Here is a 16,194-nt window from a genome sequence, read left to right as displayed (position 1 = left end):
GACAGGGGGTCACCCTGTTTCACCCCCCTAGTGATCAGGATGTCCTTCGACTTCTCACCTTGGCTGGTTATAATGGTTGAGGACCTGTCATAGCCCGACATGATATAAGTCCGTAAAGGCTTCGGGATGCCTTTACGTTTCATGGCCCGGTGGATGGCCGGATGGGAGACGCTATCGAAAGCCTTCTCCATATCCAGAAACGCCAGGTGCGTGTTGTGTTTAAGCGCACGAGCCTCAGCAAGGAGGGCATCCAGGATCACCAGGTTTTCAGGGCATCCGTCAACGGGGATGAATGCCTTCTGCCGCCTGTCGATCCTGACTGCCTCAGAGAGTCTGCTGCTCAGAATCTTATGGAACAGCCTTACTATCGTTGATGACATCGTTATGGGGCGATAATGGGAAGGAGAGTCTGGGTTAGGTTTCTTAGGTATAAGCACCGTTTTGTTCTTGCGAAACGGAATAGTAATTGTTTCTTAACCGTGCAAATGACTCTGTCTTCGCTCAATAAAATGCTCCGTTTGAAGAACGGATTGCGTGCAAGCTTTTGGAATTTGTCTCGAGATGTAACTAAATAATGCTGATCACAATATTTACTCACATTTGTCAAACTCTTGCCGTAAACTGCATTAGATACCAGCTAGAAAGCTTTACCCTTAATGGAACAAGGTGTATTTGCACGTTCACGAGCATTTGTTTCGACAAATTCCTTAAGGTACTTGCTTTGTCGGAATTCATAAACTGCATTTACCTTAGCAACTTTCAATCCCAATTTCATCAGCATCTGAAGCAAATCCAAACTGACCAAGTAATCTTTTTGAGGGAGATGTGAGGCAATTAATTTATTGTTTTTCTTGGGGAGTTTACGATCTTCAGTATTTAAAATATGTTTGCTATAATCGGACAGAAGATCAGTAGAAATATTAGCATGCGACAGGGTTAAAGGTAAGTCATCGGTGTATCGAGCCACCTCAGGTGCGACATGCTTGGTATCACACATGACCCAATACCCTTTATCCCCATCACAAGCAATATTTTCCAATCCCTGTTGGAGCCAATCATTGCATTCGGCAGCAGATAATTTACGGATCCCGCCTTGAGGAAGCAGTTCTGTCATACAGGTGGCGTATAAGCCATTGAAATCTAAATAAAGAATATATTTATCAGTGCTAGAAGGATCAGCACCCGTATGCTCATTTTGTACACTTGTGTGTTGTCGCACAACAGAGGTAAATCCGCCTCTTAGATTTCTGCGCAATACATCGTACAAATGGGGATCAGAAATAGAGTCCAAGACAACTTGACTCTTAAACAAGAAAGCGTCCCATGCAAAACTAGATAACGAGACATAGTGTGTAATGTCTAACTTGTACAGCTCAAGCATGGCCTTGCGCCATACAGTAAACACATCACACAATAGTCCAGTATCTACTTTCAAATAGACCTTCAAGTAATCCCCAATGGTCTTGCATTCCGCTAATCTAAAGACTTCTTTAGCCTGTTTATAATCGTTCTCGCTTATGGCCTCGTGTTTTAAACTATTGAAAAAGGCTTCGGGAGGAGGAAGAGCCAGTTCATTTAATTTCTCCAAAGATGAAATGTAGTCATAGCAGAATACCTGTGTACCTGTCTTTAATAAATGGTGGGCAGCTGCAGGGACGTCATCTAGCATAACTGAGGTGTAAGTGGTGGGTTTACCTTCCTTGATATGTTCTTTAGCTAGTTTTTCCAGCCCACCATTTAGTAAAGCCAGACTATCCATAAACCGAAGTTTACCGATATCCACTTTCATGAACTTAAATCCATCTTTGGAGGCAATATCGATTTCACGGTTAGGGACGTTAGACAATTCATTTAAAATTACCCCGAGGTCATAAGCCGCATTGTGAGAGAATGTATATAAATATTTATAAGAATTTCTGCATAACATGTTGCACCTACGACAATAGGCTGCAAGATAATTATTAAATTCAATGGCATGATCATGATGACGGTGCTTGTCTTTATCTGATTTGAATGGCCTATAACACATTTCACATGCGGTTTGCCGTCTATAGGCTTGCCAATGTTCACGTGTCATAGATATTTTGTATTTAGGCATGGATGATTTGATTCTCTTCCATGCTTTCTCCAAAGTATCTATGAAATGATTCACAGGATCATCCCCCATATACGTTAATTTCTCTACCACCTCCAATTCCCTGTTGATGATAATAAAAGCATATGCCACGGCTTTGTGACGCTTCTCAATCATACCTTTGGGATTGGAGGGGTCCAACAAGCACTCGAAATCATAATATGCTGTGTGAGAGGGACCATAAGCACGACCGTAATTTTTGAACTTGATTTTATGATCTTCAGGGTAAAATTTCAATGTTTGTTTAACTTCGCACGACTCTTCATGATCCCTCATAGCATCAGGTGACAAATGAATTAAACACGAATGACAGTAAATATGATTGTTAGGGATCTCATATGAATGGCTGCGCATGTTGCGAACATACTGATTGAAATCTTTAATGAGCACAAGATGCTGATCCTTTAGCATGAGCAAAGGTACTTTACGGGCGGAATGTTCTCTCCCTTTTCTAGCTAAGCTAATGTAGTACCTATTTTCTTCACGAGTGAGCACATAGATAAAAATACTTAATTTATTTATACTTTCAATTTTATTAATGTTATCATACGTTATAGGAATTTCAATATCCTTACTCCAACGGACAAATCTAAGACACCACCTGGTAGACTTGGAACGTTTTCTGATATTATCTAATGTCATCTCCTGAGCAAGGCATATGTAAGCTGCCAAACATTGGATCAAACATGCATTTCGCTCGCCTTTAGGATTGAAAACATACTTTTTGCCACGCAATTTATCTGGATACGGCACGTATTCTCCTAGACGGATGGGATGCTGAACTGCTATAGAATTTATATAAAAACCAGAAATGCTCTGTATACCTAGACTAGAACCTTCTGTCTCGGCAAAGAACTCTTCTAACTTATTATCCAATTCAGCAATCCATTGATCTATGACCACACTAGCCTCATGCCTAGATACAGTGCGTTGCTCGGCCCTTATAGGTAACTCTCCCTCAAAATCAGGTTCATTTTCTTGATTAAGCCGTTGTAAATTGAATGTTAAATCGGGGTATATGAAGAGGGCAGGAGGGAAATTGGGGTGAACGGCATCACACAAGGATTTTATTTGCTGAATAAAATAATCAGGATATATAGTTAAATAATGGGCAGGATCTCCTTGGGCATGATCTGGGATGCTATATGAATGGCGTATGTACCCCCCATTGAAATTATTAATCACTTCAAGCACTTCGGGTTGAGGAGGAAGCAAAACATCTACTTGCTGCTGTTCCTGAGGTAGTGGTGGCGAATTGGCGATAGGCTGGCTGACGTCCATATCGGAATCTGCTTCCAAAACTAGATGCAGGGAGTCTTCACCCTCCAGTTGCAAACCTATAAGTAACAAGAATAATGATTTTCAGTCAATAAAATTTTAATATAGGGAGTTTAATAATAATAATAATGGCATTATTGAAATATGAAAATAATAATTAATGTGGATGTTACTTACGATTAGAACTTTCCCTGTTGTCATTTTGTCAATCTTCTGGTGTCGGTGAGCGAGCTCGGCTCGTGCTTGGCAGTTCACCACCTCCTCCACGAGGATATTCCTCCTTTACCTCCACTAACTGCTGAGTTGGCGAGCCTTAAATCATATAAATGATCATGTAAATAATAATTGAAGATGATAAGCGAGGTATTTATATAAATATATCTAACAAGAATTGGGAATAGTTTAATATTGCAGAAAAAACTATATTTAACTTACTTTCGTATTGGACGTTTTGGTGCGATGATGCATCTGAGTCATCTCTGAATCAGAACTAGTATCAGACTCGGAATCATCTAGATACATGGAAAATGGACATGCATCAGGGTTGCGACCTGTAGATTTTAATTATTCTATATAGTTATGCGTATTTTTTAAGGAATGCTGTATAGCTCTACGACTAATTGTAAATAATAATTCATATATAAATTTTAGCTGCCGCAATTTAATAAAGAATGTATTTTTTGTTCAGAATATTAATACAAATAATATCTGATGCTGATGTTAAGTCATTTTTTTCAATAGTAACTATAAATATGCTATAACTCACAACATATCTATGGGAAATTTCTACAGTTGTCATAACCACACTGATATTTATGGATAGAACAAATCACTTTGGAGCACGAGGAACAAATCTTATCAAAATGTCCACGAGGTATTTTAAAGCACTGCTCACAGTAAATAACACACTGATGCCGAGGATTGGCGGTGAAGGTTATCTTACATTCAGCACATCTCGCCTGGCACAGGTGGAATGGCCCTAGTTTAGGAGCCTTTTTTTTTTTTTTTTAAAGATTAAGCCACCCAAGAGGTGGCACGGGCATGAATAGCCGGTAAAGTATTTAGGAGCCTTGCAAAGTTCACAAATATACATGGTCGATTTGATAGATACGAGACAGCGAAGTTCGTTAATGCACAAGTGCTGGAGCTAGTTCAGAGTGTTAGCACAGGAAGCCTGAGTTGGACTGTCCTTTGGGATTGATTGATAAAGATTAAGCCACCCAAAAGGTGGCACGGGCATGAATAGCCCGTAAGTGGTGGCCCTTTTGAGCCATCACCAGTATCAATAGATGATACTGGAGATCTGTGGAGGCGCGACTGCACCCTGCGTGACGGGAGATGTCTCCCTTGTGAATGTGTTTAAGATGATGATGAAGCCACCCAAACGGTGGCACGGGCATGATTAGCTCGTAAGTGGTAGCCCTTTTGAGCCATCACCAGTATCAATAGATGATACTGGAGATCTGTGGAGGCGCGACTGCACCCTGCGTGACGGGAGATGTCTCCCGGACCAAGTGGTCCTTTGGGCTGAGGGAGGTCTTTATAAGGACAGCTCACCTGCTGCCAGATGTACGATTCTGCTTAAATTGCTGTACGACATTTGGGCTGCTGTTATACTTTTGCACTTATCACCGAATGATGATTTCAGTTGTGGATAATTAAAAATTTATATTCTTAAACCTCTGATTAGGTTAGGTGGGGATAGATAGTCTAGTCATTTTTGAATAATAATAATAATAACATATAACAGACACCATATGCAAGTTCCATGCTAAAGGACACATTGGTTATCTGGTCACATGGTTGACCAGTCAGGTGCTGTGATACCTTGACACCTATATGCTAATGGCCATCAATACCTTATCCCTATACCTGAGGTCGCTTTCCGTGATGTCACTAAACAACAACAACAACTGGTCTGTAGAATGTATTTGTTTGTTATATATAATAAATTAGGTTAGGATGGTTTGATAGGGTTTATGAATAACGGAAAATATAAGCAAATAGCGAAAATACGAGCTATTGTAGCTGAATATCAACTCTGGTGAAGCACAGAGTACTGTTGAGGTATTAAGCCAGATTAAGAGTTCACACTTATGTGTGAACCTCCTGGGATCCGCATTTAGCATGTTGGCTGGGAGCGCCGCACTAGGGATGATGACGTCACAAAAGACGGTAACTGCAGAAGGCCTTATTTCAAAACATGAGAGGCTTGCTTTTACTGAATGAGTATTTTTGATCTGCTATATGCTACAGTAAGGTGTGGGAGGTATGTTTCGAGCGAATGTGAGACGTGTATACGGTTAGGGACAACATTGGATTACTACTGAACTTGCATTGAAATTGCCAATGCCCAGGGCTCTGATTTTTCATATATATATGACTGATAGCGGTTTTCATTTTTATTTTGCCCTATGAGAAATAAACTATCCTTCAAGGAAGATTGTGAAAGCTTAAATTACATTCTCTAGAAAGACGAAGAAGAAGAAATAGGGGTGACATGATAGAGGTGTGACTGAATGGTCATAGTAAAGGGGGATATTAATAACCTATTAAACGTATCAACATGAAACAGAACAGGAATAAATTGGATAAGTTTTACATTTAGGAAAAAAGACCTGGGTAAATACTGGTTCAGTTACAGGGATGAACGCTGAGATACATGGTAGTTCATGCTCTGTGTTGCTCCCCCTTTGATACATGTAATGGGTGATGGTCGAAAGTAAATATGGAATCTAAAATAGACTAGGGATGATGGTTTCAGGGTCACTGTTGAAACGCAAAATACACAACTCATAGACCGGCTTTTTAATCCCCTTGAACGTGCCTGTGCAGGAACGCTGCACGGCTTGCTGGTGACGTCATTGACCATTGGCTATGCCTGTGCATGGGACCTGCCATGAAAGAAAATTCGAGAAAACCCTGGGGCCAATGACCGGCTTTTTAATCCCCTTTAACATGCCTGTGCAGGGTCACTGAGCTAACGAAATTTGGGGATGACTGGAGGCGGCCGTTTAATCCCCTTGAGCGAAAATGGCAGGGGCCAATGACAGGCCATGAAATTTTTTTCGAGAAAACCCAGGGGCCAATGACCGGCCATGAAAAAAAGTTCGTAAAACCCAGGGGCCAAGTTCCGGCCCGGGAAAACGCAAAACGCCCGGCTTCTGGCCCGGTTTACACTACTCCCCCGTGGTACTGATAGATACATAGGTCCCCGCGAATGTACTGGCAGTCCCACATGGGTCCCTCGGGGTTACTGACAGTCCCACATGGCTCCCCCGGGCTACTGGCAGTCCCCCAACGGGTCACTCCAGGTACTGGCAGTCCCACATGGGTCCTCCTGGGTACTGGCAGTGCCACATGGGTCCCCCGGGGTACTAGCAGTCCCACATGGGTCGCCTATGGGGTAATGGCAGTCCCACATTGGTCCGTTGGGATTCTGACAGTCCCACATGGGTCCCCCTGGGGTACTGGCAGTCCCATATGGGTCCCCCTGGGGTACTGGCAGTCCCATATGGGTCCCCCCGGGGTACTGACAGTCCTACACGGGTCCACCCAGGGTACTGACAGTCCCACATGGGTCCCCCCCGGGGTACTGGCAGTCCCACATGGGTCCCCTGGTGTACTGAAAGTACCACATGGTTCCTCAGGGGTACTGGCAGTCCCACATGGGTCCCCCCGGGGTACTGGCAGTCCCTCATGGGTCCCCTCGGGGTACTGGCAGTCCCAAATGGGTCCCCCCGGGGTACTGGCATTCACACATTGATCCCCCGGGGTATTGAGAGTCCCACACGGGTCCCCCCCCGGCACTGACAGACCTACACGGGTCCCCCGGGGAACTGGCAGTCCCTCATGGGTCCCCCCGGGGTACTGGCAGTTCCACATTGGTCCCTCGGGGTATTGACAGACTCACATGGGTCCCTCCAGGTACTGGCAGTCCCACAAGGGTCCCCCGGGGTACTGGCAGGCCCACTTTGATCCCCCTGGATACTGACAGTCCCACATGGGTCCCCCAGGGGTACTGGCCGTCCCTCATGGGTCCCCCCGGGGTACTGGCAGGCCCACATGGGTCTCCCCGGGGTACTGTCAGTCCCACATGGGTACCTCCGAGGTACTGGCAGTCCCACATGGGTTCCCTAGGGTACTGACAGTCCCACATTGGTCCCCTAGGGGAACTGACAGTCCCACATTGGTCCCCCTGGTGTACTAGCAGTCCCACATGGGTCCCCCGGGGTACTGGCAGTCCCACATGGGTCCCCCCTTGATCCTGGCAGTCCCACATGGGTCCCCACAGGGTACTGGCAGTGCCACATGGGTCTCTCCGGGGTACTGGCAGTCCCACATGGGTCTCCCGGGGTATTGGCAGTCCCACATGGGTCTCCCGGGGTACTGACAATCCCACAGGGGTCCCCAGGAGTACTGGCAATCACGCATGGACCCCCGGGGTACTGGTAGTCCCACATGTGTCCCCCGGGGTACTGGCATTCCCACATGGGTACTGACAATCCCACAGGGGTCCCCAGGAGTACTGGCAGTCACACATGTGTCCCCTTGGAGTACTGGCATTCCCAAAGGGTTCCCCAGGGATACTGGCAGTCACACATGGGTCCCCCTGGGGTACTGGCAGTCCCACATTGGTCTCTCTGGGTACTGACAGTCCCACACGAATCCCCCTGGGGTACTGGCAGTCCCACATGGGTCCCCCCTGATAACTGGCAGTCCCACATGGGTCCCTCCGGGGAACTGGCATTCCCTCATGGGTCCCATCGGGTACTGGCAGTCCTACATGGGTCCCTCGGGGGTTACTGGCAGACCCACACAGGTCCCCCCGGGGTACTGGCAGTCCCACACGGGTCCCTCGGGGGTTACTGGCAGTCCCACACAGGTCCCCCTGGGGTACTGGCAGTCCCACACGTGTCCCCTCCGGGGTACTGGCAGTCCCTCATGGGTCCCCCTGGGGTACTGGCAGTCCGACATTGGTACCCCCCCCGGGTACTGGCAGTCCCACATGGGGTGCTGTCTGTCCCACATGGGTCCCCCCGGGGTACTTGCAGTCCCACATGGGTACCCCCCCTTCCGGGTACTGGCAGTCCCACATGGGTCCCCCCGGGTACTTGCTGTCCCACATAGATTATCCCGGGGTACTGGCAGTCCGACATTGGTCCCCCCGGGGTACTGGCAGTCCCACATGGGGTACTGCCTGTCCCACATGGGTCCCCTCGGGGTACTTGCAGTCCCACATGGGTACCCCCCCCCCCGGTACTGACAGTCGAACATGGGTCCCCCCCCCCCCCGGGCACAGGCAGTCCCACATGGGTCCCCTCCCGGGTACTGCCCGTCCCACATGGGTCGTCCCCCCTGGGTACTGGCAGTCCCTCATGGGTCCCCCCCTGAGTACTGACAGTCATAAGAACAAAGGTAACTGTAGAAGGCCTATTGGCCCATACGAGGCAGCTCCTATCTATAACCACCCAATCCCACTCATATACTTGTCCAACCCGCGCTTGAAACAATCGAGGGACCCCACCTCCACCACGTTACACGGCAATTGCTTCCATAAGAACAAAGGTAACTGCAGAAGGCCTATTGGCCCATACGAGGCAGCTCCTATTTATAACCACCCAATCCCACTCATACTTGTCCAACCCACGCTTGAAACAATCGAGGGATCCCACCTCTACCACCTTATACGGTAATTGGTTCCACAAATCAACAACCCTGTTACTGAACCAGTATTTACCGAAGTCTTTCCTATATCTAAACTTATCCAATTTATACCCATTGTTTCGTGTTCTGTCTTGTGTTGATACTTTAAATACCCTATTAATATCCCCTTTGTTGTGTAGAGTAATCCACTTGTAAACCTCTATCATGTCACCCCTAACTCTTCGCCTTTCCAGGTAAGGCAACTAAAGCTTTGTTAATCTTTCTTCATATGAAAGATTTCTAATTTGGGGAATTAACTTAATCGGGAGGAATCCCGATCATATGTGGCATTCTTCCAAGAAAGGGAGTGGGTAATGAATGATGTCGAGGGCACTTGGTGTCAATTGCCGGCTGGAAAGATATTGCAAATCAAATGCAATATCTTTCATAGACAACTGGGAACGCTTCTATGAAAGAAATGAAATCTAAGACCTTGGCAAAACCGACAACTAATAGCCTACACCTAAGGCCTTTAATGCATTTGACGTATTAGAGGACGAGTGCTGTGGTGAACCTGTTGTTCAAAGAGGAGGCAAAGCAACGAGGAGCATTGAAGCGCAGGTCCCTCAAACTGCTCGAAAGGAAAAGGGAGAATCGAAGCGAATTTTGGTTGTGGGAGATTCCCAGGTGAGGTATTTAGACAGAACGTTTTGTGCCAGAGATAGGGGGAACAGATTAAGGGTTTGCTATCCGGGAGCTGGAATTGGTGATATTGTTGGAAACATGAATGATATTATGGCGGGAAATGGAAACAAACCCATTATTTGTATTAGTGCAGGGGGTAATGATGTTGGGCGAGTTAGGAGTGAGGAACTAATACAGAGATTCAGGACAGTCACTGAATTAGTTAGGAGCAAGGGAGGAATCCCGATCATATGTGGCATTCTTCCAAGAAAGGGAGTGGGTAATGAATGGATGTCGAGGGCACTTGGTGTCAATTGCCGGCTGGAAAGATATTGCAAATCAAATGCAATATCTTTCATAGACAACTGGGAACACTTCTATGGAAGAAATGAAATGTATGCTCGTGATGAGGTGAATCTATCGAGGGCTGGGGTTGTTGCTGTTGCGAACTCGTTGGAAGAAGTGGTTAGAGGTGTTTGTTTGGGTTTAAACTGTTAGTAGATAGTGGTATGGGAATGGATTTGGAGGAAGGAGGTAATGAAAGTATGTGTTCGTGGGAGAAAAGAATTGGCAAAATGATCAGGGAAAGAAAAGGGCCTCAAAATAACAATTCACTTAGGGTATATTACTTAGGGAAAGTTACTTGAATCAATAATTGCAAATACAATTCGTCTCCATCTAGAAAAACATAAATTAATAAATGAGTCGCAACATGGTTTTACAAATGGCCGTTCATGTTTAAGAAATTTGCTAACTTTTTATTCCAGCATAGTTGAGGCAGTTGATAGTGGTAAGGATTGTGATGTTGTGTACCTTGACTTTAGCAAAGCTTTTGATACAGTGCCACATGAAAGACTAATTAAAAAAAATAGAAGCTCATGGTATTGGGGGTGCTATATTAAGTTGGATTAGGGCATGGCTATTCCAAAGGAAACAGAGTTAGTATAAATGGGGTTAAGTCAGAGTGGGATAATGTTGTTAGTGGGGTGCCTCAGGGCTCTGTCCTGGGACCTCTGTTGTTTATAATATATATAAATGATTTAGATTCAGGTTTGAGTAGCAACATTTGCAAATTTGCCGATGATACGAAAATCGGTAGGGAAATTAATTCGGAGGAGGACTCAATATCACTTCAAGTTGATCTAGATAGGGTTTTGAAATGGTCGAAGGATTGGCAGATGCAGTTTAATGCTGATAAATGTAAAGTTCTGAGGTTAGGTAATGATGATAGGGTTACAAGATACGAGCTAGATGGTGTTGAGATTGCGAAGTCGAATTGCGAAAGGGATCTGGGAGTTATGATTAGCAAGAATTTAAAACAAAAGGATCAATGCATAAATGTTCGTAATAAGGCAAATCGGACACTTGGATTTATTAATCGCAGCGTTAGTAACAAGACACCTGGTGTGGTTCCCAAGCTATATCTTGCTCTAGTTAGGCCCCATTTAGATTATGCAGTTCAGTTTTGGTCGCTATATTATAGAATGGATATAAATTCACTTGAACGTGTCCAGCGTAGGATGACTAAGTTAATTTCCCAAATTAGAAATCTTTCATATGATGAAAGATTAACAAAACTTAAGTTGCATTCACTGGAAAGGCGAAGAGTTAGGGGTGACATGATAGAGGTTTACAAGTGGGTGAATGAACATAACAAAGGGGATATTAATAGGGTATTAAAAGTATCAACACAAGACAGAACACGAAACAATGGGTATAAATTGGATAAGTTTAGATTTAGGAAAGACTTGGGTAAATACTGGTTCAGTAACAGGGTTGTTGATTTATGGAACCAATTGCCGCGTAACATTGTGGAGGTGGGGTCCCTCGATTGTTTCAAGCATGGGTTGGACATGTATATGAGTGGGATTGGGTGGTTATAAATAGGAGCTGCCTCGTATGGGCCAATAGGCCTTCTGCAGTTGCCTATTCTTATGTTCTTATGTTCTAGTAAGTAGTGCAATAGCGGCGCCTCTGCCTCAGTTTCACAGATGTGACACTCTTTAACTATTGGGTTCATTACCTCCCAGCAGCACTTGTACCCAAGTCTGAGTCTGTGTATGGCTACTGCAATGTCTCTGGATATCTTTTTGCCAGGCTTGAAAGAGGAGTAACCAGTGGCTTGTTCATACTATATCGCAGTGGATCTTCCTTCCGCTACTTTGGCTCTGTGGCGACTTTTGATAGTTGAGAATATTTTCTTCTTGATTTGCTCCTTTATCTGTGAGATACTTGGAGGTATTTGAACCTGTACAACAGGTAGAGCAGTGGCAGTTTTTGCTAGTGAGTCTGACTTTTTATTGCCCTTTATGCCAATGTGACTTGGTATCCAATTTAGGGTGATTGACAGCCCTCGATTATGGGCATCTTTTCCTATATGTTGAATTTCTGTGAGGAGTTGTATATTATCTCTGTGCTGACTGGATAACAATGTCTGGAGCGAAGATTTAGAGTCTGTATGAATGATGACATCATGTAAATTATTCTCAATTGTATAGTTTATTGCCTCCTTCTGGGCATATAATTCTGTTTGCAATGTTGAGCACCCACTATTCATGCTCCAGTAAGCTTCATGGTTGGTAGTGTAAACTGCTGCCCCAGCAGAACCTTTTTCTTGATCAACTGATCCGTCTGTGAAGATGTGAGTCGTTGTGGGTCTAGAGATAGTTTCCATTTGTTGCTCTATTACTTCCTTGAGCCTCTGCGGGTCACATGCTGATTTTTTAACTGATAATCTTTCAATGATTATCTTTAGAGTCGATTCTTCCCATGGAGGAGGCTGTCGAAAGTGTTGATATGGTCTATCTTCCCCTTTGTTTTTAATGGTCCATTTCATGTCCATTTTCTCTAAAATCTTGACCACATTATCCATCTATGAGCGTGTTCTATACTGTAGGTTTTTCTGAAAGGATCTCTGTATGCTGTCTTTGATTGACAGCCTGGCGGTTGTTCCAGTAAGTTTTCCTATTATGGTGGCTATCCTTTGTTTCATCCTGTTTTCTAATGCTGGTAAATTTGTTTCCATTCTAAGGTTCTCTCTACGCGTCCATATAGGTGCTCCAAGCATTGTTCTCAGAGCATTATTTTGAGACACTTCCATTTTCTCCCATTGGTTATCAGTGAGGGATGTAAGAGCAGGAGCAGCATAGTCGATGAGTGACCTAACTGCTTGAACGTAGTACATTTTGAGTACTGGTAGAGATGCACCCTCTCTAAGACTGGTCAGAGAGCGCAAAACTGAGTTTCTAGCTTTACAGCGTTGCCGAAGATATTCAATTTCTTGAGTGAATTTCAACTGGTTGTCTATTATGACTCCTAGGTATTGAAAAGAGGTAACCCACTCAATTTCTTGTCCTTGTATTGCCAGTCTGATGTCTTGAGTTCTCATTTTAACGGCCATTGCTTTTGTTTTATTGCTGTTTATTTTCACTGCGTTCCGCTTCCCTGCTGATAATATCTAGGCATTTTTGTGCATGGTTCCTTGCACCTTTGCCATTGATGATGACCACAAAGTCCTCTGCATAGTTAAGAAGTTTGGCTTTTGGTAGCTTGAGCTTCATGAATTGTTCCATGAGACAGTTGAAGAGGAAGGGGCTTAGTATTCCTCCCTGCGGAGTTCCATTTTCCAGCCTCTTTGAGGTCGATGTTTTTCCTCGGAATTTGACTTTAGCTTCTCGGTTAAGCAGGCTTCCTCTGGCAAAAGCAAGAGCGTGTCCTTTGATTTCCTTATCCACAAGGCAGCACAGTGTAGCTGGAGCACTGGCTAACTCGAAGGCTTTTTCAAGGTCTAGAAAAATAAGGATTCAAGGTTTGTCATTGATTTTATCCAGGAGGAAGGTAAGGCATTCTGTGGTTCCAACACCTTTTCTGTAAGCAAACATATTTTGGTGTAGTGGATTGGCCTTCCATTCAATTCGATTAAGAGCCATTCTTTCTGCAGTTTTAGCCAGACAGCTTGTTAATGAGATGGGTCTTGGATTTCCTGGGTCTTTAGGTTTTGGAATGGGAACTATAATTGCACTGTTCCAAGAGAGTGGTCGAGTTCTTGTCACCCATACTCTGTTGATGAGATTCAAGAAGGCATCTTCACCCTTTTCTCCTAGCTTGGCCAGCATGTTGTAAGTGATTTTGTCCTCGCCTGGAGCTTTTTAGTTTTCTTTGTAGCACTTCTGAGTTCTTTTAGATTGAAAGGTTGGTCTAGTTCGTCAGGTAAGGCTAAAGCATCATCTATTTTTTTCCGCCTTGCTGCTTGAAGTCTTTGTTGGTGAGTCAGAGTTGCTTGAGGAAGTTGAGTGGAACTGGCTCTTGAAGCAAATAGATTTGCTAGCCTTTCTGCTTCTTGCTCTGGATGAACATGGTGCGGCGGAGCTGGAGGCGATTTTCCTTTGGCCTTGTTGATCTGCCTCCAGATGTCGCCCAAGGACGTATGCTGATATGTGTGCCAAGGACGAGCTTGGCACACCACTCGAGCCATTTTTCTTCTTGGACTTTTTCTGTTTCTTCGTGCACATGATCTCGGACAGCTCTAAGAAGTCCTAGATTAGCTTCGGTTCTATCTCTTCTGAAATTCTTTCGTGCACGATATAGTCTGTTATGTAGCTCTTTGATCCTATCACAGTAATACCAATGGTCCTTGTGTTGCTGGGTAATTGTTTTCCTCTTGGGGATGGCGTGATTTGCTGCTCTATGTATTGCATTTACTAAATCGTTTTCCATTTCATCGATGTTGTCAGGAGGAGTGTAGTTTTGGTGCCAAGTTTCGAGAGCTTCCTGAAACTTCGTCCAATCTGCTTTGATAAAGTCCCATCCGGGCTCGGGAGCTGGAGGTCTAGGAGGTAGTGCTATATTAATAACTGTTTTTGTGGCAAAGTGGTCACTAGTCAGAACATGATCCACTGACCAATGACACAACTCATAAACACTAGTGAAACAAACGTGAGATCCAACTTTCCCTCACCAGTGTGGGTTGGTTCCGTCGAATTAAGCAGACTGATTTCTGGCACTTCATCCAAAAGATGTTCAATATGTCTTCCGTTGGCGTCGGTTCTTGGTGAATCAAGAAGTAATTCACTATGAGCGTTGAAGTCGCCAGAGATGATAGTAGGTGTAGTGACTGCTATTTCAAAGATTGTTGAGAGATCCATGTCGTGTTCTCTCTGGCTCTTGTATACATTGAAAATGGACAGCGTTGAGTTCCTCATAGTGAGCTTAACTCCCATAATTTCGACGTTCTCGCCACAGTTGGGCAGGTCTGTGATTGCCGTGGCATTGATATGATTTCTTACTAGAATTGAAATGCCTCTGGTCCTGGTGAGTGTTTCTTGGAGTATAACAATATCAATGCTATCCTTGAGAAGCACTGCTCTGAGTGTTTGTGCTTTGCTTTTGAATCCTTGAATATTCCATTGTATAATTTTGAGATTGTCCATTTTTCCGTTTATAGTGGAATCATTGAGTCCATGGTTTTTATAGTACTGGTTTTCCCGACCGTTTGTGTCTTCTTGGCTAGAGTGGAGACTTCCTTCTTGGCGGGTGAGGAGACTCCTGGTTGGGCCGAAGCGCCCCTGCTACATCCAGCCACTGAGGCACCCGATGATGCAGGGATCATCATTCCTGCCTGGGAGGTCCCGGAGGCAACGGCAGGCATGTTCGCCCTGCCGCCCCGATCCATTCTGTTGCTGTCTCCCAGTGGAGCAGCGCCCCCCTGCCCCCTCCAGTTGTTGGAGGCCCCGTCCTTGCCCAGACCAGAAGGACCCGGCGCGCCAGACTGTTGCTGATCTTCATTTATTCGGACTTGCCGAGGGGTGTACCACTGGCTTTTTACCGAGGGTCTGGTCGATTGAAGTCTCGAAGTAGTTACTTTGGGTTGCTGGGTTGATCCGAAAGCTAGTATTCTTTTTACCCTTTCTGGACATCGTTTGTTCCAGGCGTGATGTGTATCCCCGCAGTTCGGGCATTTTGCTTTCGTTTGTCTGCCTTCTTTGTGCAGATTCTTGCATATGTCGGTATTATGGAGCTCGCTACATACACCACATCGTTCCGGACCTCTGCAGCCATCTTTGTGGTGGCCGAAGCGCTGACATCTGTAACAGCGCATGGGTTCTGGGTTGTACAGTCTCAGCCTGAATTGACCATAGATGCCAACACTCAGAGTGTTGATGTGAGGTCCTTTTATTGTTACAAGAACCTGTCTTGTTTCGATATTGTTGTGATTGCATCTTTCCGCCGTTGTGACATTTGGGCATTCAAGGAGTCTGTTTGCATGAACTTCGACCGGGAAATTTTGAACTATCATTTTGGTGATTTTTTCTTCTGGTTTCAGTTCCACTAGGTGTTCTGTGTTCCTGAGGTTTGTGATTATATCCGGATTAGCTGTGGATTAACTAGAGCTATATCTTGCTCTAGTTAGCTAGATGGTGTTGAGATTGCGAAGTCGGATTGCGAAAGGGATC

General features: G+C 44.9%; 1 protein-coding gene across 1 annotated transcript; it reads right to left on the bottom strand.

Moving 5' to 3' along the window:
- Positions 1 to 637: 637 nt before the first annotated feature.
- LOC138356464 (uncharacterized) lies at positions 638 to 15,657 on the bottom strand. The gene is made up of 3 exons (XM_069312625.1): positions 15,567 to 15,657; positions 3,848 to 3,963; positions 638 to 3,208 (listed from the first exon to the last, which is right to left on the bottom strand). The coding sequence occupies exons 1-3, from the start codon at positions 15,655 to 15,657 to the stop codon at positions 638 to 640; spliced, it is 2,778 nt and encodes a 925-aa protein (XP_069168726.1).
- Between the last annotated feature and the right edge of the window lie 537 nt (positions 15,658 to 16,194).

The sequence above is a fragment of the Procambarus clarkii genome, chromosome 72 (genome assembly GCF_040958095.1).
Source record: "Procambarus clarkii isolate CNS0578487 chromosome 72, FALCON_Pclarkii_2.0, whole genome shotgun sequence".
Taxonomy (NCBI): Eukaryota; Metazoa; Arthropoda; class Malacostraca; order Decapoda; family Cambaridae; genus Procambarus; species Procambarus clarkii.
The sequence above is the reverse complement of the archived record's forward strand: the minus strand, read 5'-3'. Positions and strand labels throughout refer to the sequence as shown.